At 39.0% G+C, this 22,979-nt stretch overlaps 6 protein-coding genes across 10 annotated transcripts; 3 read left to right on the forward strand and 3 right to left on the reverse strand.

The window, feature by feature from the left end:
* Positions 1-26: 26 nt before the first annotated feature.
* On the reverse strand, positions 27-9,682 carry LOC108978425. Of its 3 annotated transcripts, none has more exons than XM_018948698.1 (4): positions 9,632-9,682; positions 1,671-1,774; positions 615-747; positions 27-459 (listed from the first exon to the last, which is right to left on the reverse strand). In XM_018948698.1, exons 1-4 carry the CDS (start codon positions 9,634-9,636, stop codon positions 360-362), a joined length of 342 nt encoding a protein of 113 aa, XP_018804243.1. In that variant the 5' UTR covers positions 9,637-9,682; the 3' UTR covers positions 27-359. The 3 variants fall into 3 exon arrangements, with proteins under 3 accessions (XP_018804243.1, XP_018804245.1, XP_018804244.1); XM_018948700.1 differs by lacking the exon at positions 9,632-9,682 and adding an exon at positions 2,253-2,611; XM_018948699.1 differs by lacking the exon at positions 9,632-9,682 and adding an exon at positions 2,233-2,611.
* Positions 4,605-7,137, forward strand: LOC108978424. Its single transcript, XM_018948697.1, has 3 exons — positions 4,605-6,310; positions 6,666-6,798; positions 6,917-7,137. The coding sequence occupies exons 1-3, from the start codon at positions 6,214-6,216 to the stop codon at positions 7,032-7,034; spliced, it is 348 nt and encodes a 115-aa protein (XP_018804242.1). The 5' UTR covers positions 4,605-6,213; the 3' UTR covers positions 7,035-7,137.
* LOC108978430 lies at positions 8,284-9,033 on the forward strand. Its single transcript, XM_018948706.1, has 3 exons — positions 8,284-8,391; positions 8,463-8,631; positions 8,816-9,033. Exons 1-3 carry the CDS (start codon positions 8,331-8,333, stop codon positions 8,892-8,894), a joined length of 309 nt encoding a protein of 102 aa, XP_018804251.1. The 5' UTR covers positions 8,284-8,330; the 3' UTR covers positions 8,895-9,033.
* Positions 9,632-10,169, reverse strand: LOC108978427. The gene is made up of 2 exons (XM_018948703.1): positions 9,938-10,169; positions 9,632-9,875 (listed from the first exon to the last, which is right to left on the reverse strand). Exons 1-2 carry the CDS (start codon positions 10,023-10,025, stop codon positions 9,643-9,645), a joined length of 321 nt encoding a protein of 106 aa, XP_018804248.1. The 5' UTR covers positions 10,026-10,169; the 3' UTR covers positions 9,632-9,642.
* Positions 10,170-11,124: 955 nt separating this feature from the next.
* LOC108978426 lies at positions 11,125-11,864 on the reverse strand. 2 transcript variants are annotated; one of them, XM_018948702.1, is made up of 3 exons: positions 11,699-11,864; positions 11,392-11,641; positions 11,125-11,339 (listed from the first exon to the last, which is right to left on the reverse strand). In XM_018948702.1, the coding sequence occupies exons 1-2, from the start codon at positions 11,793-11,795 to the stop codon at positions 11,409-11,411; spliced, it is 330 nt and encodes a 109-aa protein (XP_018804247.1). In that variant the 5' UTR covers positions 11,796-11,864; the 3' UTR covers positions 11,125-11,339; positions 11,392-11,408. The 2 variants fall into 2 exon arrangements, with proteins under 2 accessions (XP_018804247.1, XP_018804246.1); XM_018948701.1 differs by having other exon boundaries at positions 11,125-11,641.
* Positions 11,865-13,090: 1,226 nt separating this feature from the next.
* Positions 13,091-14,728, forward strand: LOC108978429. Of its 2 annotated transcripts, none has more exons than XM_018948705.1 (3): positions 13,091-13,172; positions 14,236-14,404; positions 14,547-14,728. In XM_018948705.1, the coding sequence occupies exons 1-3, from the start codon at positions 13,154-13,156 to the stop codon at positions 14,623-14,625; spliced, it is 267 nt and encodes an 88-aa protein (XP_018804250.1). In that variant the 5' UTR covers positions 13,091-13,153; the 3' UTR covers positions 14,626-14,728. The 2 variants fall into 2 exon arrangements, with proteins under 2 accessions (XP_018804250.1, XP_018804249.1); XM_018948704.1 differs by lacking the exon at positions 13,091-13,172 and adding an exon at positions 13,181-13,606.
* Positions 14,729-22,979: the final 8,251 nt, after the last annotated feature.

Below are 22,979 nucleotides of genomic sequence, written 5' to 3' on the forward strand. Positions count from 1 at the left end.
AATATTCAATGCTTTCATTGCCTGCTCAAACAGTACAACTATCAGCACGGTTCTGTACGATTTTGAATTACGCAGCGGATTGCACAACGACGCCGAACCGGTTCGGATCTACGTAAGATGGCAGGGTGAGAGGGGGTGAGTATTTTTTTAACACAAACACAAATGTTTTGGATGCTCAAGCTAAGCTATAAGTGATTTTATTACTTCTATGTACTTTCTGATTATCATCAAAAAAGTGCTCGGGTATTTTTTCTTACGTCAGTGACACGCTTTTTTTCGATTAAGATTTGTTTATTTGCCATATTCATAATTTTAAATTAATAGGTACTCCTTACAAATACATACGAAGTTAAAATGTTTTAATCGGCACATTTAATTTGGGTGCAGCAACCGGGATAAGGCCGACTATAATCGGGTGGCTGCTCAATGCAGCCATGTCGTAGCAGATAACGGTCACAGCTGTAAGTGAAAAATTGATATTAGCAGGGGAGGAGGGCACAAACATTGATTTAGATATTAAATTCCCGAAAGAGTGAAGTTAGCGGAATAAACACTAAGAGTCGGGTGCTCGGATTAAAAGTATATGCTTTGTACATTAAAACGGATCAACTTACTGCTTTATCACCAGCACATAATCATGGCGGCAAGATGCCGTTATGCATTGAAATTCTATATCTGTGGGATACAGGGTGTCATTGACCGGCACCGCTAGTTTCAATTCCTCGTGGTAACAGTGGTTTGGCAGCGCTGAATTGCGGAACAAAAAATCGTGAATCAAAAAATCGATAAGAAAAAGTATTGCATATTTTGTATGAAAATGATTTCGAATGAATTATTTTTTATGGAATTGCAGTTAGAGTTTATGAAATGAAAAATCGAACACTTTTTGAGAAAAAAAGAAAAAAATTTAAAAAATGTTAGTTAGAAAAATTGCCATATTTTTCAAAAGTGGGAAAATTTTATATATGTTTAGAAATGTTGTGGACTATTTCACAATTTTTTTCATACAAATCTTTTACACAAGAAGCTAACTATAAGGCACTAACTTTCGAATGCTGAAAATTCGTGAAAAATATAGAAGAAATTGTAAAGTTTCATCGATAAGAGATTTGAGATTCCGTGAATTTCGTTTGTTTTTTTTAAGTGTTATATAAACATTATATTGGGTAGTCGAAAAAGTCGTTTCGTATTTTGTCAATRGATGTCGTTGCAGTCGTATATCTCCAGTGCTACCAATCACATTGTGTCATATGGTGTTGGAAAGGTGAGATTCTAAGCTTTATTTGACAAAAAATTTAATTCGGGGAGTTGAAAAAAGTTACAGCTGTTCAAAAATTAAGAAATTCGCTACATTTTGAGATTTTTGTGAAAAAAGGGAGGAATGCCACGCAAGCCACCAATGAAATTTGTGAACTTTACGGAGACGATGCTGTATCAGTTTGTATAGCACTACACTGGTTTGCTCGCTTCCGTTCGGGCAATTTCAATGTGAAGTTTAATTAAAAATACGAAAAGACCTTTTCGACTAGCCAATATAAGAAACAAATTATACTACAAAAAGCTAGAGTATTAAAAAGGCATGCAAGTGTTAGTCAAATGTACCGTTGCTGTTGACGTAAAGTATAAGTGCATATGGAGTAATAAATAGTAATCATATATAACTGACTTACCGGCGTGTTTGGTGTTGCCATAATACTGTGTAGAGAATGCCCAAGTTAATGGCAATGTGGCGCACATGATGAAAATGAGCAGGGGGGACATTTTGTATATTTTCCTGAAAATGAAGATTAATATTTCTGTGAAGTAATGCAATAAGGCGCAGGCTTTTTTTTAAGAACACTACAAATAAGAAAATAAAAAGAAACAGTTTTGCGTCCAAGCGCAATGATTCCTAGGCTAAAATATGTTTAAAGTATGATTGCCGATATATATTTAAGATCGAAATTTGGTTGCGACTAGTGTTAAACTGTCGTTTTTACAATTTTAGCTCTCTTCCTTTCGCTTGCACCTAAAACGGCAACGACTGCCTTCTTATTCCTTACTACGAACGATTTTATTTCGCGAAAATCCTCGCACGTGTTCCGAGTAATATTGGAACTTAGTGTGTTGCTGATAAATGCAACCCTGATAGCTTTAACGGATGGTTTTCACAGGAATATTAATTTTTATATCTATATTTTACAGTTCTTACGCCATGTTTATACTACCCACAAACAAATATGTTGTAATTACCCGGTCACAAGACTGATTACTTTAGCTTTAATGTTTGTTGGCGTTCACGCCCCGTTCAAGCGTAGAAATGTCAGAGTAGCGGCCGCGCTTGCGAAAGAGTTGCGAGTGTTACTAAATTTCGTTGTGCAAATTTTGATGACCGAAAGAGCGTAGTGTAAAGTTAATATTGATTTAAAATTAAAAAATTTACAGCTTCCCAGTGCATGTATGTAGTATATATTTTCGCTTTATGACTAACAAGCGGTGTTTAATTGGCATGGGGATTATCATAACAATGAATTGAGAGGCGTTCTTGGCGCGACTGGTGAGGCTTACGAGTTGACGACACCGATGCGAACTGCGACGGCGACGGCAACAGAGGCGGCTCAAGTTCAAATTGCGTGAGATTATTTATTTCCATATTCGTAAGTATAGAAAATAACTGTTATTTGCTGCCGAATAGTTTTGTAGAAATGTAATCAAACCAGAAACATATTGTGTTGGTTGGAGGCGGGAAGGCGAAATGAACGTTTAAGTGAAGAAAATGAAATAGCAAAATTATATACATATATAGCTACTTTTTTAAACGCCAGGAATACACTAAGAACCGATAAAATACAATAAAACAGGCATATGTATAAAAAATATAAAAGAAAATAAATAAAAAATTATATATGGAAATAATTAAAGAAAAAATAAAAACACAACAAAAGTAAAAAAAAATTGAAATCTTATATTAATTAAATATTAAATAATTTTTTTATATTCATAAATGAAAATAAAGAAATTTACTATTGAAATAATTGAAAAAAAAAACTAAAAAACAAAACAAAAGTAAAAAAAAAATTGAAATCTTAAATTCATAAAATTTTTTTGGTTTAATTAAAATATTAAAAAAAAATCAAAATCCATCATCAATCAAGAGAATAAACTCAATATGGCATGTAATAAGCAAAAAAAAAAAAAAAATATTTCAAGATTTAAACAGGAACCTTTACGCTTATCTCTTTTAGCTCTAAAAAAAGCACAGAAAGCATTCAAAGGTTATTGATCTGCGCGGCAATCACACATACATATATACATACATATGTACAAACAATACTACATGCATTGAGTTATCATATGTACATATGTATGTGTGCTTGTTTATAGGTCTAGCAGTTCAATAATTTCTTTAAAACAGCTGCGATCAATCAAAAACATATTTTTGAAAATAAAGAAATTAATAATAGAAACATAATAATATTAAGAAAAAATTATAAACAAAAAAATAAAATTCCATATACATATATATACATACACTCATACTTTATGTATGCTAGTGGGTTCCATTAAACGACAGTTAGTCGCCTTATCAGCATCCATTCAAATTCACTTTCATGCACTGAGATCATACGACATACACACATACCCAAATGTATCTTATCAAAGGGTCGCTAAGAAGTTGTTTATGAGATCAGCTGTATCTACAAAAACAACATCGAGCCAGAAGGCTATGCCTGCTATTACATCATACAGCACGAACGAAATGACTGGCTAGCGTAGCTACCAGTGTTGCTTATACAGACGGTAAGCCAGCCAAAGCAGCGCGCCGGAATTTCAGATCACATCATACAGCACGAACGCAGGGATTGGCTGGCACAGCTACCAGCGTTTCTTATTGAAAACCTCACATCAACTTAATCAAGTCACAACTTGAGCTGAAATCTGTGAAATAGTTTTTAAATGTTAAACGAATTTCGCACGGTGTATTTCAGTCTGCCGCGCTACTTGAGACATCAAGTGTCGTTATGTGTGTACTTGAAATAAAACTGAAATGAACCGCAAAAAACAGATTAACTGCAATTTAAGTTTTTTTTGGCCTAGGCTTAAGCAATGAACGAAATGTTTATGGTATATTGACCCAAGATTAAGTAAATAAGTATCACAACTAAATAAAAATAACAATAAGAGCTCAGGCAGGTGTCTTCGAGGTGCGGAATTATTGCAGAATTTTATAATTTTTACAAATTGCTTAATAACATAACACCATATGTCTATTTGTTTATAAACAACTGCGCATTCTCAACGTTTGTGTGAGCGTGTGTGTATGGCGTGTTTAATTAATGCAAAACTGTCGTCAGTTTGCCGTTGTTAGCTCATTTAATTCGCATTGAAGTCGTGAGCGCTAAGCGGACAAGCGTTGTCTCCACTGCTCTTAAGCTAGTTTATTTGGATTTTTTGTTTTAATTTTTAATGGGCTTCCATTTATTGTTGTTTCTTTTAAGAATTCCCCGAATATTACTTATCGTTTTCTTATTTCTTATATTTTCTCACTGTAAATACTTTTATAACTATAAATAAGTCAGGATTTCACAGAATTAAGCATGTGACTAAATATTTCGAATTCGGCGCCCTTCAGGGTTTTGCACGATGACGCAAACTCCACTGCAAAGCTTACTTTTAACGTATAAGCCCAGTTATCGGGTCATATTAGTTCGACTTTGGCGACATCTAGCGAAGTAATTTCCATCACGATTTTTAGTAATAACTCGAGCCTGTGGCTCCACCATACAAAAACTTTTATGTAAAAATTTGTTCTTGGATCTTCTGAGGTCTCTTAGCAGTACGAAAATTAGACTAAAAGGAGACACTTAATACAGGATAGTAACAACATGAAATTGTTGACCTGGGGAAATAAATAACTTCAAAAAGAAAACATCCCTCATATTAAATTGTAAAATCGCCCGTTCTTCCATTTTTGGGAGGTCTCAAAGAATTTTTTTTATAGAAATACCGGGTAGAATTGAATTTTTGGGATCCATCTTTATTAGTACAAGCAGAAATACAATATTCTCGAAGTTTTTATTAAATTAATCTGCCTTCTTTGCTATCCCCAAAAGATTTGTGGCTTCCATTCAAAAGGAGTTCAGGAAGTCTTTGTGGAGAGGTGTAACAATTTCCAACCTTCAGTTTCGCAAAGCTACACCCACATCGCAGTATACGCCATTATAGCTTTTGCGTAAAACGGGAGACGTCTTGGAAAGATCCAGAGAAGAACTTAAAAGGAGTTCAGGAAGTTTTTGTGGGGAGGGCTACTAATTTTTAGCTTTTAGTTCCGCAAAGTTACACCCACATGATGGTACTGCATGTCATTATAGTAAATAGAGAGACGTCTTAGAAGGATGTGGAGATGAACTCGCTTCTAAATCTGCGATTTTTCCAAGACAGAGAACTAAAAACTCTCCATATTCCCACTAACCTCATCACTTTCGCTTTTCAATGCTTGACTGACACTTACAATTTTGAGCCTGAACTCAAACTCGCTTACATTTCTGGATCATTTTCAATGAGACGCAGCTTCTCGCTTGAACTTAATTAATTAAACAATGTGTAAAGACGGCAAACAATGCCCGGCGAAGGCGACACAACTGGATAAACAAACACAAAAACAAAAGCAAAAGTAATCACTGTCATAAAGTAAAAATATCAATAAGAGCCGTGTGCTGGAATCAAAACTAGAGCAAGAAGACAGAAATTAAACAGACCTGCGAATAAATCTTCTGAATGAGTAGTTTGTAGTGAAATAACGGTATGCGTGCGTGTGTATGTATGTTTAAACGAGTGTGTGTTTGGATGTGTGCAGACGGCAAGTGTTTGTATGCAAGTCGGTCCGCTTGTCTGACTTATTGTCTTGCAAAGACTACACGCTCCGCCCACAAATGGTCCATAATTAATTTTATATAAAAGCAACAACAATGGCTTTTGAAGTGTTCAGTCGCGAAAATAACGCCGCAAAGCGAAGTGTATCGCGAGTTTGAAGTGTTTGGATAGTTTTTTGAGACCATTTCGTAGGTGTGAGGTGGTGCAAAATCGCAAAAGCTTTAAAACAATACTTAAAAAAATACAACAAATAGCGAAAGTAATTGAAAGAGAATTCGAAAAAGTTATAAATATATAGTGATAGTATCAAATAATTACCGATAAAACGTTTTGCTGAAAATAATTTGCTCATTAAAAGTCATGCAAGCCACTTTGCTGTGCTTTTTGTTGTTGGGTGTTTTGGCCTGCCATAGCGTTTCGGGGGATTTACGCTACCGCGGCAATGCAGTACATCCAGGTGTGTGAGGCCGAGAAATTGTTAATTGTTAATAATATCTTAAGTTTCGATAAATAGTATTTTTTTATTTAAATGAAATTTTTTTTTTATTTTTTTAATTTAAATTTTTTTCAAACTTGTTTTTAATTAATTTCAAATTTAGTGGAAAATAAAAATTCAAAATTTTGGTTTTTGGAAAAAATAAAAAAATAATGAAAACACATAAGAATAAATTCTTCATAAAAATATAAAGTTGCAAGTTCCAGATTTATGGTTTAGTGTTTTATAATTAAATAGGAAAGTCAATAAAATAAAAAAATGGCTTTCATAAATGCTTGCTAAATTATATAGTTTATAATTTCCGCGTTTCTGTCAGATTACCCTGGTCAATGCTACTACGAGGAACTGCGTCAACCGATACCCACGAATCAGTCTTACAAGCCGATAAACCGTGATGGTCGTTGCGAATCGATTTTCTGTCGCAAAGACTTTGTGCTCGAAATTCGATAGTAAGTTCGAAAATATAAAATGTATATTTCATGCGCAATATTTCACAGCATGCGGCTGTTTCGATGAGCGCAAATTTCGTTTTCTTTATTTTATTTTTATTTTTTTATTCCACCACAGCTGTGGCCGTCACAACCTGCAGCCGAACGCGACATGCAGCATCGAATCGGATATGCGGCGCGCATATCCAGCTTGTTGTCCGCGCTTAGTGTGTCAAACCGACAGCAATTTCATTTAATTTTTTAATTGCGACTTAATTGCTGAAACTTAATTCTTTCAATTATCAATTGACTTTGTTGTTATTCTTGTTTTAAGTAGATTGTCACGTTTACAAATATACAATATATAATAAAATGGAATAAAAAAATATTTAAATTAAATTAAAAGAAAAAGAATTAATTAAAATAAAATAAAATATTTATATACTTTCACATTACAATTACACACAGTTACTGGGTTTGCCCGGAAAGTAATGGGACTGAGTCGATTTAAAAGAATTTATTGAACCAATCCTTACAATTCTTTAAACATTTTCAAAATATGCTATTTCTGCGTCGATACAGCGCTGCCAGCGCGATTTCCAAGCATTGAAGGCATCACTCTGCTTTTGGAATAGCCTTGAGAGAAGAGGTGCATGCTGCTTGGAGCTCCCCTGCCGTCACAAAATGCTTGCTTTTCATCGACGTTTGCCTCGGGATCATACTCAAAGATCCATGACTCGTCCCTTTGGTTACGTTATTCAAAGGATGGGTGTCACTTTCACACATGTTCAAATTTTTTCGGTACACTTTCACTCGTCGCAATTTCTGGTCATCAGTGAGCACTTTTGGGACCATCTTCGAGCACACCTTCCTCATGTTCAAGTGCTCCGTCACAATGTCACGAACCACAGCTTTTGATAAATTTAACATCTGGGCAATTAAACGAATACTTAGTCGACGGCCTGAGTTCAACACGCACACGAGTCACATTGTAGATTTTTGTCGAAGTCGCAGGTTCCCAGCAAAGTCTTCATCACCGACCTCTTTCCGGCCCTCCAAAAAAGCATGGTGCCACACACTACTTCTTGCTAAAGCAACATTTGGGTAAGCCTGCTTGACATGTAAATTTCGGTCACAGAGACTTTCAATTACGGGTTTCTAAATGTTGCGAAATAGAACCGAGTTTGCAAGCTTGCACTTTCAATCTTTGTCACAGCAACTGGCGACAGCTCGGAACCGTCATTTCGTCCTCATCTGATCAGCACGTCTCAAAAACAAAATAGCTGTCCGACGCCTTTTGTCGGCCACTGTGTGTCCATTCAACGACTTCATAACGTGTTCATCGTGCAAATTTATTGTAATTAGCCAAATTGCCCACTGAAAGCATTTGATATTTGCTTATCATTTGACGAATACTTAATTTGAGTCGTTGCAGTCGTCGGCTCTGCATTGCTAATGCCTCTTCACTTTGTTGTTGTTGTAGTGCCTATAAAATTGTTCGCGAATTTGTTAAGCGAATCAATAGCAATCGAAGTGTCGAAACGTAACAAGCAATGAAACCATATTTGTTGTTATTATTGGCGGCTATGTGTTTGTACGCCGGCAGCGAAGCCAGTGAGTAACACAAGACAAAAAACGAATTTAAAAATGAAAAAAACTTCATTACTATTACTCTATTTCGCTAGGGTCACCACAGGTCTGTGGCTATACCACGCTCGATGGCAAAATGGTGTTTTTACATTATTTCCCCGGCATAAAGGAGGGAGAGGATTACATCGATAATGGCAGCGGAACGGATGGCGTGTGCTCGCAAAGAGCTGTGTGCCAGGAGGACTACTCTACGAAGGTCGAGTCGTAAGTATTAACTATAAAGTTACCAGAAAGAAGGGTGGCTCATAGGAGTATATTTACAAGCAATAACAGTATAAGAAACCTGTTGGTATGATCCTAGAGTTCATTATTTTCATGTGGCACAACATTACAATATTTCCATATCTCGATAGCTTTTTCTAATCGATTATTATACATATTTTTGCAGCTGTAATGATTACAAAGTGGACTGCAATAACCGCGGAAACGTTGAAACCGTATTCCCAGCGTGCTGTATGAAGTGTTAAATGACAGGGAAGAGTACCAAATGAAATAAATAGCGTTCGATCGATTCTGAATTTTTGGCTGATGCCGAGTTATCGGAACTAATAACAAATGAACACTGTTAAAAAAGATTGAAATAAAGAAAAATATGGAATTTATAAATTTGATCTGTTTTCATTTTATTTATTCAATTATTTTGGAATTGATTTTGTGGCTATGTCTAAAGACTACCCTTGACTATTGCTTACAAAAAAAAAAAAAAAAAATCTGTTAATCGAGAAAAGCAGAAAGTCGATAACATAAGAATGCTTTCACTAGCAGCTTATTAGTAATCAATACAAGTAGATATACAGATGTGTCACCTGTTACAAAGTATTTACAAACAGCAGTCTTTTTTATTATAATTTAAGACGAAAACGGGTTTGCTGAACAGGTCGAATAATAGATGCAATGCTGAGAGGTATATCACAGCCGGTTGACTGTAAAGCTTTGGAATCAATTAACTGTTAATTTTTGAGTAAAATTCCGTACAAACAGTAGTAATAACAGCGATAATAAGATGATAAACATAGATAGATGCTAACTACACTTCCGTTTCAAAACAAGGGTGGCCTTACGAATTAGTTGTTACCAAAGCGCTGGCAGCAAAATTTGTCACGAGTAAAAGCAGCCACATTTCCAAAGTTCACTAAATGACAGACTGTCCCAGGGCTCCATTCAACTTAACATTTCTAAAGAGAAAACAAACACCTTACTTTACCTCATCAACGACTATTTATTGCACGTGTAACGTTCACAACAGTCCGGAAAGGGTTTAGTAAAATCTAGGGGATGATACTGGAAGTCCTTGCAGATAGGTTGCACGCGTGAACAGTGACCCACACGTATCAGTCCTTCCTCCTGGCAGGTCAATTCGGCGCACAAGTCTACATTGCTCGGTGTGATGGTCTCGTCCAGCTTGATGGCGAGCTGCAGCTCCTTGTGGAAGCAATGACCCGGATTATCTAGTGGATATGTTAAGAAGTATGAGCGAAGATTGTTATGAAAACCATTTACTGCAGCTTACTTGGATCGGACGAGTTGGGAACGTAGGACTCGGCATGTGTTGTCGCAAATAAGCACAATGCGATGCTTATTACTATTAACGATTTCATGTTTTTTCACTGAATTTACCGTTTGTTACACCGTTCAGATCTATGCGTAGGTCCGCTTAGCAAGCTGGTTGCCGGACGACTGCTTTGGTATGCGACAAGCTGAAATTTATTTATTTTTTAAATTTCAAATGCGGATTTGCCAAAGGTGCGACGGCAGATGCTGAGGCTTGAGACGGTGTGGCGTCATTCGAGTGGTTTTAGAAGTTATATATAATAAGCACATTAAGCAATAATTAATAATGAATTAGCAATAACATGGTAGGGGGAAATCATGGGAGGGGTACGTCGTTTTACGACGTGCGAGATAAGTTAAGAATCATCCGAAATCAACAAGAAAAATACCTTCATGATTAAATATATACATAATATAATATAGTAATGAAAAAGTTATGAAAACTAATAATATAATCTTCTGTGGGAACAGGAACGCAGTTCAATGATGCACATCCCACACCCACTATTTCCTTAAAATAAAAAAATTGTCTTTAGTCATTCGAGGATTCGCCTACCATCTGAATTCTTGGTTTCTACAAAAATTACAGAATTAATGATGACCACATTTCTGTCATTCTTGGGTATGTGGAAAAGCCTGCAATAGTAATACACATATTTGGTAGACTAAAGTTTAAAGAATTAATTTTTGCGATTACTCGGGCTTGTAATAAGACGACGACACTTTAAGAAACCTATATTCGCTTTTTTACTTTTGTTGAAACCGATTATGCGGTTTTAGCCGCGTTAACAACAGCGCGCCAGTCGTTTCTTCTTTTCGAAACCAGGTCTTTCTTCACCTCTTTCAAGAGAGTGGAAGTCTTCTGCTTCCCCAGGCGGGCATTGCGTCGAATACTTTCATAGCTGGAGTGTTTTCGTCCATACGTACGACAAGACTCATCAGCGCAGCCGCTGTTTCTTAATTCAATCGTTGTATATCTAATATAGCTCATCGTTACAATGCCATATTCGCCGTGGCCAAGGCGCAAAGAACCATAAATCCTTCGCAGAACTTTTCTCTCGAAAACTTGTAACATCGCCCCAATGTTGTCATCGTCCATGCCTTGGCCCCATATAGCATGACGGGAATAATAAGAGACTTATAGAATTTGGTTTTTGGTTCTTCGAGAGAAGACTTTATTTCTCAATTGCCTACTTAGTCGCAAGTAGCCAATATTTCACAGCTGGTGGAATGCACAGCTTTGGCATCAATTAACTGCTATTTTGTGAGTAGAAATATCGTATAAGCAGTAGTTATAATAGCGAAAAAAATATGCTAAACATAGCAAGATGATAGGCTACACTTCCGCTTCCGAAGGGGGCCTAGAATTGAAACAAATCATCTTTTTAAAACTCACTAAATGATAGACTGTACCAAAATGGTATCAACGACTATTTATTGCACGTGTAACGCTCACAACAGTCCGGAAAGGGTTTAGCAAAATCTAGGGGGTGATACAGGAAGTCTTTGCAAATAGGAAACACGCGTGAACAGTGACCGAGACGTATTAGTCCTCCCTCCTCGCAGGTCAATTCGGCGCACAAGTCTACATTGCTCGGTGTGATGGTCTCGTCCAGTTTGATGGCGAGCTGCAGCTCCTTGTGGAAGCAATGACCCGGATTATCTAGTGGATATGTTAAGAAGTATGAGTGAAGATTGTTATCAGTTTACTGCCGCTTACTTGGATCAGGCGAGTTGGGAACGTAGGACTGGTAGACCTGCGTTGCCACAGAGGCAAACAAGCAGAATGCAAGGCTTATTACTGTTAACAATTTCATGTTTTTTGACCGGAGTTACCGTTTGTTACACTGTTCAAATCTATGCGTAGGTCTGCTTAGTAAGCTGGTTGTCGGACGACTGCTTTTATATTCGACAATCTGGAATTTATTTATTTCTCAATTTTCAGATGCCGATCTGCCAAAGGTGGTTTTAGAAGTTATATACAATATAATAAGCACATTAAGCAATAATTAATAATGAATTAGCAATAAAATGGTAGGGGGAAATCGGAGGGGTACGTAGTCTTTTTACGACGTGTCAGATAAGTTAAGAATCATCCGAAATMAAAAAAAAAAAAACCTTAATGATTAAATATATATAAAATATAGTAATGAAAAAGTTATGAAAACTAATAATGATATCCTCTGTGGAAACAGAAACACAGTTCAACGATGAGGAAGTAAATCACATAAAAATACATTGCCATATTCCTGAAAAGTTTAAAAAGGTGATTTGTCGTTATGTGACAGTCTTTTTGATCCATACCTTGGAGTTCTGTGCATCACGCACAAACGTCTCCAGCTGTCCAAAAGGGCTTATTCGTGGCCTCACGAGAAATCAGCTTATTTGTCTAGCCTAACCTAACATATTTCCCTAAATTTAGGGAAATGATGTCGCTGACAGTTACCTAGTTCTCAGTCACAGCTGTTAAACGAGTAAATCACCCGGTTCTTGTGACGTAAACCACTTAGTTAAAATCAATCGCTTATAAGAAAGTTACTTTGCGTAAAATGGAAATGGGGACATGAACTTAAAAAAGTGTATACTCCGATTCCGTTATCAATTTGCACGCATGATCGGTTGCGTACACTCATTAATATAACGGTAGACGCTTAAAGCAGTAAAATACTATAAAGACTAACACTTCTACAAAAGAAAGTTACACTGCGTCTTCACGTGCAATAATTGATTTGCTATTCTGCAACACGATTGACAACTGACTTCGGCTTTCGCGAAAGGCGCATTCCGTGCTTTGGCTCTCAGTTTACTACTGAGAAGACACGTTGCACTGCTCACTTGATGAAATCAGTTGCTTGCCAGATTTTACCAGCTTTTGACACTGAAACCAGCTTGTGCGGGCGAGGGGTAGGCATGTCGTGCAATCGACAAACGCACTCTGCAAGCGATCTTTGCTGGTGCACCGAAATTCTCAAGCTTATCGGCGCTTGCTGTGCATATATACTTACATACGCGTATTGACAACGCTGGGCGCCTTCATGCAATCGCTTGGCGTAACAACAACAAGTGAAGAAAAGAATAATTAAAATCACTTGACTTGCTCGCGTATTGCCAGGGAAAGTGCGTAAACAAATGAATCTGGTGCAAGTCACAGAAGGTTAACGGTTGAGGGCTCCTCATGGCGCTGGTGGCGACTTGTAAGAATTTCATAATACTCGTAATTACAAATTGAATTTTTTCCATCACTTAATTGAGTTGTTGTGTGTCGGGTAGTTCGTTGGTATAAAAGCGAGTGGAAAATTAAATTCGGGTTTCAGTTCGGTTTTTACCGTTTGAACGAAATCAGTTTGGCGAATGGAATGATATATTATATATTCTGTTGAATGAAAATTGAGATCATAAATGTCTGATAAAAAAAAATTGCACTAATTTTTTTACAAAAACAAACAAAAAATAATTAAATCTATTTTTTGAAAAATTGCTGTGTCAAATATATAACCCGAAGTCTTCACGAAAAGTTTGCTAACTCAAAGTGATCCACGAAAAAATTGAATTATTTCCACTGAAATGAAAACAACTGAATTTATTAGTGTGCTGATTTTGCTGGTTGTGCTCTGCAGTCCCCAAGCGTGTAAGTGAAATTAAATTTGATTAAACGGCTCTATTCGTACCCTAGTAGATGTTGATGAATATTGGTCAGAAGTATTTAATATGTATATGCAAATAATGAGGCATTCGGAATAGAAATTTTACTTCCTGATTCAGTGCTTGAATCAGTGACTGACTTGAATATTTGTCTACTCTGGAAGATTTCTTTTCCATTCTCAAACCTGGTCGTGGGTTTTTCAATTCAACGATTTTCGGTCTTGGTATTTTGGGCTCAAATCCGCCTATTTGTAGGCCGAGAAGATAGGCAAAAGAGGGAATATATCCCAAAAAAGGATACTAAGACAATAGGTGGATACTTCATGACCTTACATAAGTAGCAAAAGTTTCGCCGCGTCCTTTGAGATCTCCGCTAGAGATCGTTTTCATTTTCCTTTGTTAGCATAATACATTTTTAGTATAAGTTCTATTCCAAGCGACCTTCATTTGTTGTATCAATCTGTTTTTCGAAAAAAGTTGTTAACCTACCACCAATTCCAACCAGCAATTCCCTGGTTTGGATGAAAGTTCTATTATGGTGCATTATGTGTATGCTTAAGTATTTTTGTTAAGTAAAATTATCAGCAGATTAAAAAGCTTCGGACTACTCCACAGCTTCAGTCAAGAGTTGCAGTTACACGGCACTGACCACCGGCCCTCAAGTAATAACGTACGATGCCGCCACCGATAAGAGCGTGGAATATGTGGATTATGGCACCAATACGAACGGTATCTGCGTACAGCGCGCGCGCTGCAGCAGGGAATATGTGACGCAAGTGATTAAGTAAGTGAAGTGTAGCCAAAGTGAAAACAATGTCAACTGCGAAAGTTAATTAAATGAAAATAAACTAAACATATGATTCAGATTTATCAGTAGCGTTTACAAAACAGAATGAAAGTAATTTATTTTCTGTTTTGTTTTACAGATGCAGCGATCTACGAATAACTTGTGAAAACCGCAAATTATTTGAGGGAGAGTTTCCGGCCTGCTGTGTGAAATGTTGACATAAAAAAGAGAAATGTTAAATGGGTATAAGCGAACGATGTGAGGAAAAACATGATAAGAATGGAAACAATAAAAAATGTGGAAGAAAAATTTTGAACAAAATTATTTGAAAAAATTTCAGTTCACTGCTTGTTGGTACCTTACACCAAAAGCGCATAGTGAAGCACAGGCAACTTATTTCGTAGTCGAAAAAGTCTTTTCGTATTTTCTTAATAGTAATAGCTGTTCTGTAAAGAAATTAGAATTCTCCACAGAATATTTTGCAAATTTGCGTAGCGCGCACCCTACGGCTTCTTTTACTTCTTACAGCTCTGTAACATGACACATCTTCCAAAACTGGTGTACGCTGTTCCACCCCTTGTAACTATGGCTGCGTTCACTACCAAAAAAGCATTGGACTGTCAAACTCGCGTGCCACCTGTTCCACACTGGTCGTTTTTGTTTTGCAAATTCATGCGACTTCCAGTCTCCAAGCGAAACGAAGTACAGACCCGAGAGAAACTGACCTGCGCAGCTGAGTGGCTCGTGCCAGATACTCAACTATCCACTTTTATAGTTGTTGTTGCCATTTTGGTGTTGCTGTGGCTGCTACTGCTAATCAAATTTTAAACATATTACTATGCTGCCACTATGCTACCTCAGCGTCTGCGTAAACGCGTGCACGGAGCAGGGGCCGCGCACAGTGAACTGGCTGCTACGCCGGATGCCACAGGCGTTGGCGGCGACGTGGAAGTTGTGAGCGGCGGCTGCACCGGGCGGAGATTACATCTACCATATGTACAACATGCACAACAATGTGAGGCATGCATTTTAGGTAAACATGTTACCTGGCTGCGTGCCGCTGTGCAGCAAAAGTGTGCCAGCATTTTGATTGCCTGCAATTCGAGGTGCAAATGCGAAGCGGAAATAAACGAAATGGCAATGACGCCGGCACCGTTGCAAGCGCCACCGCAAACGCCAAGCATACGGAAATGAGTGGCGATAACAAAAGCAGGCACAAACTGCAAAAATAACGGTAACTAAATTAGCGCTGAATTTGTAATTTGTCACACATCTATGCCGCTCAGGCAACGCTTGAAGTAGAAATTGCAACTCGGTAAGGAGAGACGAGGTTGCAGACAGTGACTTGTGAGTGGCATGGTTCACAATTTTCGGTCTGTACTGCATCGCCGCATATCTTAGTATATACCGTTATATATGCAAGTGCGTGTGTAAGCATGCATTTCATTGTTACTTTAATGCCTTGCCACTTTGTGTTGGGCAGCTGACCAACTTACAAAGCCATCGAGTAACCTAGCAACGTGCTACTGGATCATGCGCTTCCACCGCCCATCGACCGACACACCCGACCACCGACCAACAGACCGACCTGACCAAGTTTTTCATTTTTAATTTTTGCCTTAAGAGTTCATAAATGGACAACTTATCAGCACATACTGGTGTATGGGCACCCATAAGAGAGAGCTATTTAAAAATGTAGCCACAGTGGGTTGAATGTGGTACGAAAGGGCTCTATGTTAGAAAAAAATCTGGCTGTTGATGCCTTAAGATGCCGAAATTCCGACGACAGCTGGCAGCTGTCAAATGAATGTCAGTTTAGTGATTATGCAGCGAACCAAGTAAAATTGTACCGAGTTTGATACGATCGCACAGAAGTCGTATGAAGGAGATAAAAAACTAGAAAGGATTTGAAAGTTTTGTAAATCTTAAATATGCTCAATACTTATGAAGCAAGTGGTGTGTTTCGGTGGCAGCAGGCTTTTTTGGAAGGCCAGGAAGATGTCGCTGATGAAGACCGGAAGAATGAGCAAATCTCAAGTGAAAACGATGCTCATTGTCTATTTTGACATCAAAGGCACCGTCCACCATGGATTTGTTCCTCCTGGAAAAACCGTCAGCACCAAGATTTACATAGAAGTTCTGAAGAGTTTCAAACGAAGCGTCGATCAGGTCCAACAACACATCGTATTCGATTGGAAGTTGCACCACAGTAACGTCCGGTGTGAGCCTTTTTTGTGAACAGCTACGTAGCCAAGGCCGCTAGCGCCCTAGAGTCCTGATGATCCAAGCAGCATGCACCTCGGCTCTCAAGGCTATTCCGAAGAATGCCTTCCGTGACGTCTTAAATGCTTGGAAACCGCGCTGGCAGCTTGCATCGACGCAGAATGAGCTAAATTTGAAAGTTTGTAAAGAATTGTAACGATTGGTGCAATGAATTTTTTTAAATCGACTCAGTCATATTACTTTCCAGAAAATCCTGTAAAATCTCGGTTGATGTTCTACCAGTTCGTTGTAAATATTGCCACACTGTGCCATGCTACCGCACAATCTTGTGTTCCGCCACCTGAAAAAGCAAACCCTTATCGTTTTGGCGACCTTTCGAGTGGTGAGCCACACACGAGCGCGTGGGTGTAGGCAGCGCGTAGAAAGGAGTTCGGAGCGTGTAACCCGCGATAGCCAAGAGTCAGCGGCTTGTAGCCAGAGGTGAGGACTTGCGACTTACAAACCATGTAATGGCAATTATGGCTGTTGTCGCTTAAATGTGACGCATTCTTGTTGTTTTTGTTGTAAGGACACATATTTTTGTTATTACATTGTGTTGTCGGCGCGGATGTGGGAAGCTTGTTGCTGAGGCGAACGAGTTTTATTATGGAATTTTTTATTTATATTATCTGGCTGTAGCCGAGTCCCGCTGTAACTCGCTGTGTTGTTGTGGTCATGTAAGCAGGAAGCAGGCAGTTAACTGCTGTCGTTGTGCCGGCAGTTACAATAAAATTGTCTGATTTTCATTTTATGTTTTTGTTCAGCGCCAGCTGCGTATGTAGGACGGGCTAACGGTGAGTTTTAAATAAAAAGTTAAGTGCAACAACAAATTAAAAGCATGAACAGTGCGAGGAGTGCACAACTTCTAGGCTCTCTTTCGTGCCAAGTTGCATTTGAGCTTTCTTGCCAGACGCCTTGCCCTCTCCACACTTTTTGTGTCACTTTCACACTTTTCTTTTCTTGCACGGCATTTTTTTACTCGCAGCCGATGGCATGCTGATGAAATGTTGTGCCTTGTTTGGCCGTTTTTTGACTCTGCTGAGTATCTGCTCGCACTCGAAATGCTTGAATGCGTGATTGTACTTTTGTTTGCACGTGCTTGTGTGTGTGTGCGTGTGTCTGGATATGACTCTTTGTTTATGTCACTTCCTTGCAGTCATAGTGCTCTAAAGTACAGGCACAAGCACACGTTCAAGCATAAGCTCTTGCATAAGCACAAGCACTTATACGTAATAGTGTTTCCTATTGCTGTGTTTGCTGCTGCTACTAATGCTGTTGTTGTTTCTATGTTTCTGTGTATTTATTTATTCATTTATTTGCTCATTTGTTCTGCTGGAGCTGCCATGTTGTTCACTTTCTCAACTTCCTGTTTGTCAGCGCATGCATGCCATTTCTCATATTTGTTTTATTGTCTTGAGTGTTGGCATTATGTCGCTGGCAGACAACCAAACTTGGTCAAATGTGTGTCGAGCGAGTAGAGTGCGGAGCAATGTGTGCGCCCATACATTTTTGATATTTAGAAATTGCTCCTAAAATAATGGCGAGTTTTCATCGTGAAATGCAAAAAGTGTGCATATTTATAGCTGTACAATGACACAATTTCATGTAAATTGCTCCATCATTCCATCGCCTTGGCATTTCTATGGAATAGCTATACAAGTATTTGGGATGAGTTGAGAGAATTTGTGTGAAAATGGACATTAAAAGTCCTGTAAGCTCTCACAAGCTTACTTGTTGATCGTAAGCTTCCAACTAGATTGATAGAGTAGTGTTTGCAAAGTTCAGAAACAGCTTCGTAAAGTCTGTTAGAAACCACGTTTCATTAATTTTGCTGATAATGGACTCGTTGTTCAGTGTGAGTCAATAGTTGAGGCGTTACCAACCGGAATATCAGGAAGTACCTGATTGGCACGACAATCAACCCATATTTTTCGAAAGCACTTAAGTGGTTAATTACATTGTGGAACTAGTCCAGAAGTAGCTTGAGAAATGGTTACCGCCTTCTTATCAGTCAGGCTGGCTCAGCAGTTGTCTCAATTATAATAGAATTTAGACAGCTCTTGACATACAACAAAAATGCAGAGAGCGTGCAAAAAAGTCTGACCTAATGTTTCAGTGAACTTCGAAGCTATATATCTATCAATACCATAAGATGAATGGGAGAATAGTACCCAAAAGAGTGACACAATTCGTTTATTTGAACTTTTGGTAGGAGCCTCTAATACTTTGCTTTTTTCTTACCACCGGCCGAAAAGTCCAGAACTTAGAGATCTAATTATTGAGTACTATTAATCTAGTTTAAGTCGATAGAGAATATTCAGGTGTACAAAATCACTCAGAAACGTTAAGCTAAGCTAAAGTGCACATTGAACAAGTATGCGGAAAAGCCGCCCGTGTAAATGCGGCCTTATCCAAAATCATGGCTAACATAGGAGGACCTAAACAAAGCAGGAGACCGCTCTTGCCAAGGTTAGCCAATCAACTTTAGCGTACGAAGCACCTGTATAGCGATCAGAATTAATGCAAAAACATGTGCAAGGAGGCAAAATCAGTGTTCCGGTTCCGCACGGTGTCTCATAGAGTCGTTAGCATTATATCTGGGATAATGCGGTCAGACATAATGGCTCCAGAACTGAAGCGGATCTAGGACAAAAGCAAAATTATAGACAAGAAGCCATCTGAGCGTAAAGAGAAAAGACAAGTCAACTTACAGGAATGGCAAAATCGTTGGGACACAGCAGGAAGGGAAGATGGACGCACCTATTAATCGGAAATGTACAAGCATGGGTGGAACGAAAGCTCGGCGAGATAGATTACATTACGCAGTTTCTAATAGGACACGGATGTTTTAGAGAGTACCTGAATAAGTATGTAAGTCTTTTTGTGGTAGCAGTAGCGAAAATGCGGAGCATAAATTTTCTAATACTCGAGATTAACAAAAGAGTGGCAAGAGCTGGAGATGGAAGTGGCAGGCCAAATAACACCTGATAATATAGTGCCATTATGGTATACCTTGGGGAGGACGACAGCTCTGATACTGCAAGAGCTGAGAAGAGCCGAATGACAAAGAAGGAGTGCAGCTAGAGCCGCAAATAGCGAGCTAATAACGTGAGTCAATAGGCTAACCTGGCCCTGCGATGTTATGCTTAGCGGCGGTTCCGCAGGGCCTTTCCACAAAGCTACAGATGACGGAGTTGAGGGTTTAGTACGTAGGCGTACTGTTTCGCAAGTCCAATGTAGTAAGATAATGCGTATTAGACGTGGGTCCGAATGAGGTGTACCTTTAGCGAGCAGCACAAACTGTAAACTGGACCTGCTACTACTAGGTATCCGTATCTATGGAAGAACCTACCTTCGGAAACAAAAAAACAATAAAAAAAAGGTAAGATGCACTTGCTGAGAGAATTGCTATGAGCGCTGAGCATAATAGGCCCAGTAGCAGTTGACAGGTTTGTCTCTCCAGCTCTGACCTTTGTGTTGACAGTGCTTCACTTACTTCACACCCTTCGCACTGCTATGTGCTAAGACTTAAACTGTCTTAAAGTAAATTTAAAAAGCGGAAAAGTAAATAAAACTTGTTTAAGCCCCTGTAAGCGCGTTTCATTTTTAATATCTCGCTCTTTTCCGCTGATTTTATGAAATATTTCTTTTAATTTCATTCCCTACAGCCAAAACTTGTAAACTTTACCACACTTGAACACTGCGAGTATAATCTTTGATTTTTGCTAATTTTTCTCGGAAAAATTCCTTTAGGAATGCCAAGCACGTCCGACCAACGGAACAACAACGACAACAATTGTGGCGATTATAAAAACACAACAACAAATAACAACAACGACAGGCACGGAGCGAATGCGAAAAGTTATACCGTTAATTGCCGAACAATCATTAGCGACTTTTTCTGCATCGACGAGGAAACATAAGCGGCTAAATTAAATGGCAATAACAACAATAACCACAACAAGCGTGGGCATCTTAGATGGCAGATTATAAGTAAGATTAAACATAAATAAAGAAAAGATGCGCAGAAGGAGCAGATAAAAGTTGAAAGATAGCGCAAAAGATGCCGCAGGATGAGGGAGCGTAAGAAAGCACAACAAAAGCAACAGCAACAACAATGCTTTAAAAGACAAACAAAAATAATAAGCAATATAGTAATGCGATAAACTCAAGTGAGTTAATACCGAACGCAGCAACAATAAATAATCTAAGAAAGCAACAACAGAAACAAACACAAAAAGTACGCACAAAAAAACTCGGCGCTGCGCGATGCGAAAGCGGCAAAAAAGCAAAAAAGCAAAGATTGCAACATTTATCATTTTTTTGCACAACTTCCGTTATTTGCAGCTTACATCGAACGACGGGGCGGGGGTACGACTGACAGCAGATTAGGCTAACTGAACTGCAAATGAAGGACAGCAGACGCGGCACAGTGGCGGCGGGCGCGACGGGGGCCAGGCGTGCGGCTGCTGCGTTCAGTACAGCTGCCGGGAAGTTAATGAAGGAAATGATAAATCCGGCGGAAGAAGAGCACGCGGAAAGTAGTGAGTGATTGTATTGTAAGAAAGTGTGAAGCGGCCAGTGAGTGAAGTCCAGCAACGCGAAGTGATGGCGATTGTGGGCACCGCGGCGTGGCGGCACGGCGGCGGATATTGTGCGCGCAATACGCTGCTTGTGGATTTGTTCAATCAAATTAGTGTAGGGCAATGGTCGGCTGCGGCTTGCGAAGAGTGTGACGTGTCAGTCAGCGCATTGAATGCACGAATCCACTCTGATGGAAGCCATCATGAAAATTAATATTACTGAAAAAATAAAAAATAAAAATACGGGTAGACGTAGCAATTAATAGTGAAGCATAAAATCGGCGAGCGAAGCTCCGTTTTCCCTCCATGACTGAAGTGGCGCGACCGGAAGTGTGCTGACCGCTTGGAAAAACGTAAAAAATGTAGTAGAAAATGCCAACGCGCTTCTATAATTTTGTAAAACTGCCTTTTTTATTGCTCAAACAAACACAATACGCCCGCCCAAACCGCATGCCATAATGGACCGATGAACTGTTGCATTGCCTGGATAATGAACCGAGCGAGTGCGGTAAATTCTTGGAAGATACAAAATCAAACAGAAAATATTTAAGAGAAAAGGAGTACTTGCGAGAAGCTTAACTATGAGAATTTTTCTTTTCATTGCACAATAATTTTCGCAGTACTGGCAGCCAAATCTTTTCCCTTCCTCAAGTTACACAAGTTTAGCAACGAAGTAGATCTGTACACTTAGTTCACTCTGGCACACTTCTTGGATTCCAATTACTTCATAAGAAATAACGTGCTGTAGTTGGTGTGCGATGAATCTAAGAATATATTCGTTTCACCTTTCTTTGCGCAGGTTGAAATTCTCAACCAGTTTTTGTATGAATTCTTATTTGTTCTGTTGTAATCGAACCTGCTGAGCCGATCAAACGAGGGGTGAATATGAAAGGGGAAAATATGAAATTGGTTTGCTGGTGAATTAAAAGATAGCGGCTCCGCTGGCTAAGTCATGTCATCCGAATGGACGAAAACACTGTAGCTCTGAAAGTATTCGACGCAGCAGCCGCCGGGGGAAGCAGAGGAAGAGGAAAACCTCCACTCCGTTGGAGGGACCAGGGCGGAAGCACTCGGCTTCGCTTGGAATCTCTAATTGGCGCCAGTATAATCGCGTAAGCGGTGTCTACGCCAGTAAAGAAGATATGTGGTATATTTTTCCAAACTTTATACAAAGGCTCCTCACGTGTTGGAAACTACATCACTGCTGGCAGTTACACATTTCAATAGGGAAGAACTTCGTATGTCTCTATGTCTCGGAATCAGCGCAAGGTCTTTCAATAATCGAAGCCAGGAGATCAAGCGCCGAATAACTCTTGCCAGCAGGTGCTATTTTGGCATTTGAGAAGCGGATTCTTCTCTCGATAAAAAAAATTGCGCTCTATAAGTCCTTCAATATTACAATCCTATTATACGGCACCGAAACATGGGTAATGTCGACTCGAGCTGCGAAAGTACTTGGATCATTCAAGAGAGTTGTTCTTTGCAGGATCTTTATAGGCATCTGCCTGAGCTATAAATTTCGTAAAAGATGGAACCACGAACTGTATGAGCCATACGGCGGCATGGATAGTTGGATAGTTAAAGGTTGGAGAGGCCATATCGTTCATATGGAACTCAACTCGAGATTCATGGGTGGAAAACGGCAGCAAGGGCGCCCATGCAACCAATAGAAAGACCAAGTGCATAGCGTCCTGCACCACCCGTTTGCACTGGTTGTACAACTGGGG

Source organism: Bactrocera latifrons, unplaced genomic scaffold (genome assembly GCF_001853355.1).
Source record: "Bactrocera latifrons isolate USDA-ARS-PBARC rearing strain unplaced genomic scaffold, ASM185335v1 scaffold_121, whole genome shotgun sequence".
NCBI lineage: Eukaryota > Metazoa > Arthropoda > Insecta > Diptera > Tephritidae > Bactrocera > Bactrocera latifrons.

Bases quoted from the DNA above. Each gene is read 5' to 3' on its own strand.
- LOC108978429 (XM_018948704.1), top strand. From the start codon at position 13,543: ATGAAAACAACTGAATTTATTAGTGTGCTGATTTTGCTGGTTGTGCTC. The intron at 13,607-14,235 runs GTAAGTGAAATT...ACTACTCCACAG, and splicing joins GCTCTGCAGTCCCCAAGCGT to CTTCAGTCAAGAGTTGCAGT. The intron at 14,405-14,546 runs GTAAGTGAAGTG...TTTGTTTTACAG, and splicing joins TATGTGACGCAAGTGATTAA to ATGCAGCGATCTACGAATAA.
- LOC108978430 (XM_018948706.1), top strand. From the start codon at position 8,331: ATGAAACCATATTTGTTGTTATTATTGGCGGCTATGTGTTTGTACGCC. The intron at 8,392-8,462 runs GTGAGTAACACA...CTATTTCGCTAG, and splicing joins GTACGCCGGCAGCGAAGCCA to GGTCACCACAGGTCTGTGGC. The intron at 8,632-8,815 runs GTAAGTATTAAC...ATATTTTTGCAG, and splicing joins TACTCTACGAAGGTCGAGTC to CTGTAATGATTACAAAGTGG.
- LOC108978427 (XM_018948703.1), bottom strand. From the start codon at position 10,025: ATGAAATCGTTAATAGTAATAAGCATCGCATTGTGCTTATTTGCGACA. The intron at 9,876-9,937 runs GTAAGCTGCAGT...CATATCCACTAG, and splicing joins TCCCAACTCGTCCGATCCAA to ATAATCCGGGTCATTGCTTC.
- LOC108978426 (XM_018948702.1), bottom strand. From the start codon at position 11,795: ATGAAATTGTTAACAGTAATAAGCCTTGCATTCTGCTTGTTTGCCTCT. The intron at 11,642-11,698 runs GTAAGCGGCAGT...CATATCCACTAG, and splicing joins TCCCAACTCGCCTGATCCAA to ATAATCCGGGTCATTGCTTC.
- LOC108978424 (XM_018948697.1), top strand. From the start codon at position 6,214: ATGCAAGCCACTTTGCTGTGCTTTTTGTTGTTGGGTGTTTTGGCCTGC. The intron at 6,311-6,665 runs GTGTGTGAGGCC...CGTTTCTGTCAG, and splicing joins CGGCAATGCAGTACATCCAG to ATTACCCTGGTCAATGCTAC. The intron at 6,799-6,916 runs GTAAGTTCGAAA...ATTCCACCACAG, and splicing joins TTTGTGCTCGAAATTCGATA to CTGTGGCCGTCACAACCTGC.
- LOC108978425 (XM_018948698.1), bottom strand. The intron at 748-1,670 runs GTAAGTCAGTTA...TCCGCAATTCAG, and splicing joins TGGCAACACCAAACACGCCG to CGCTGCCAAACCACTGTTAC. The intron at 460-614 runs GTAAGTTGATCC...TTTCACTTACAG, and splicing joins TATGTGCTGGTGATAAAGCA to CTGTGACCGTTATCTGCTAC.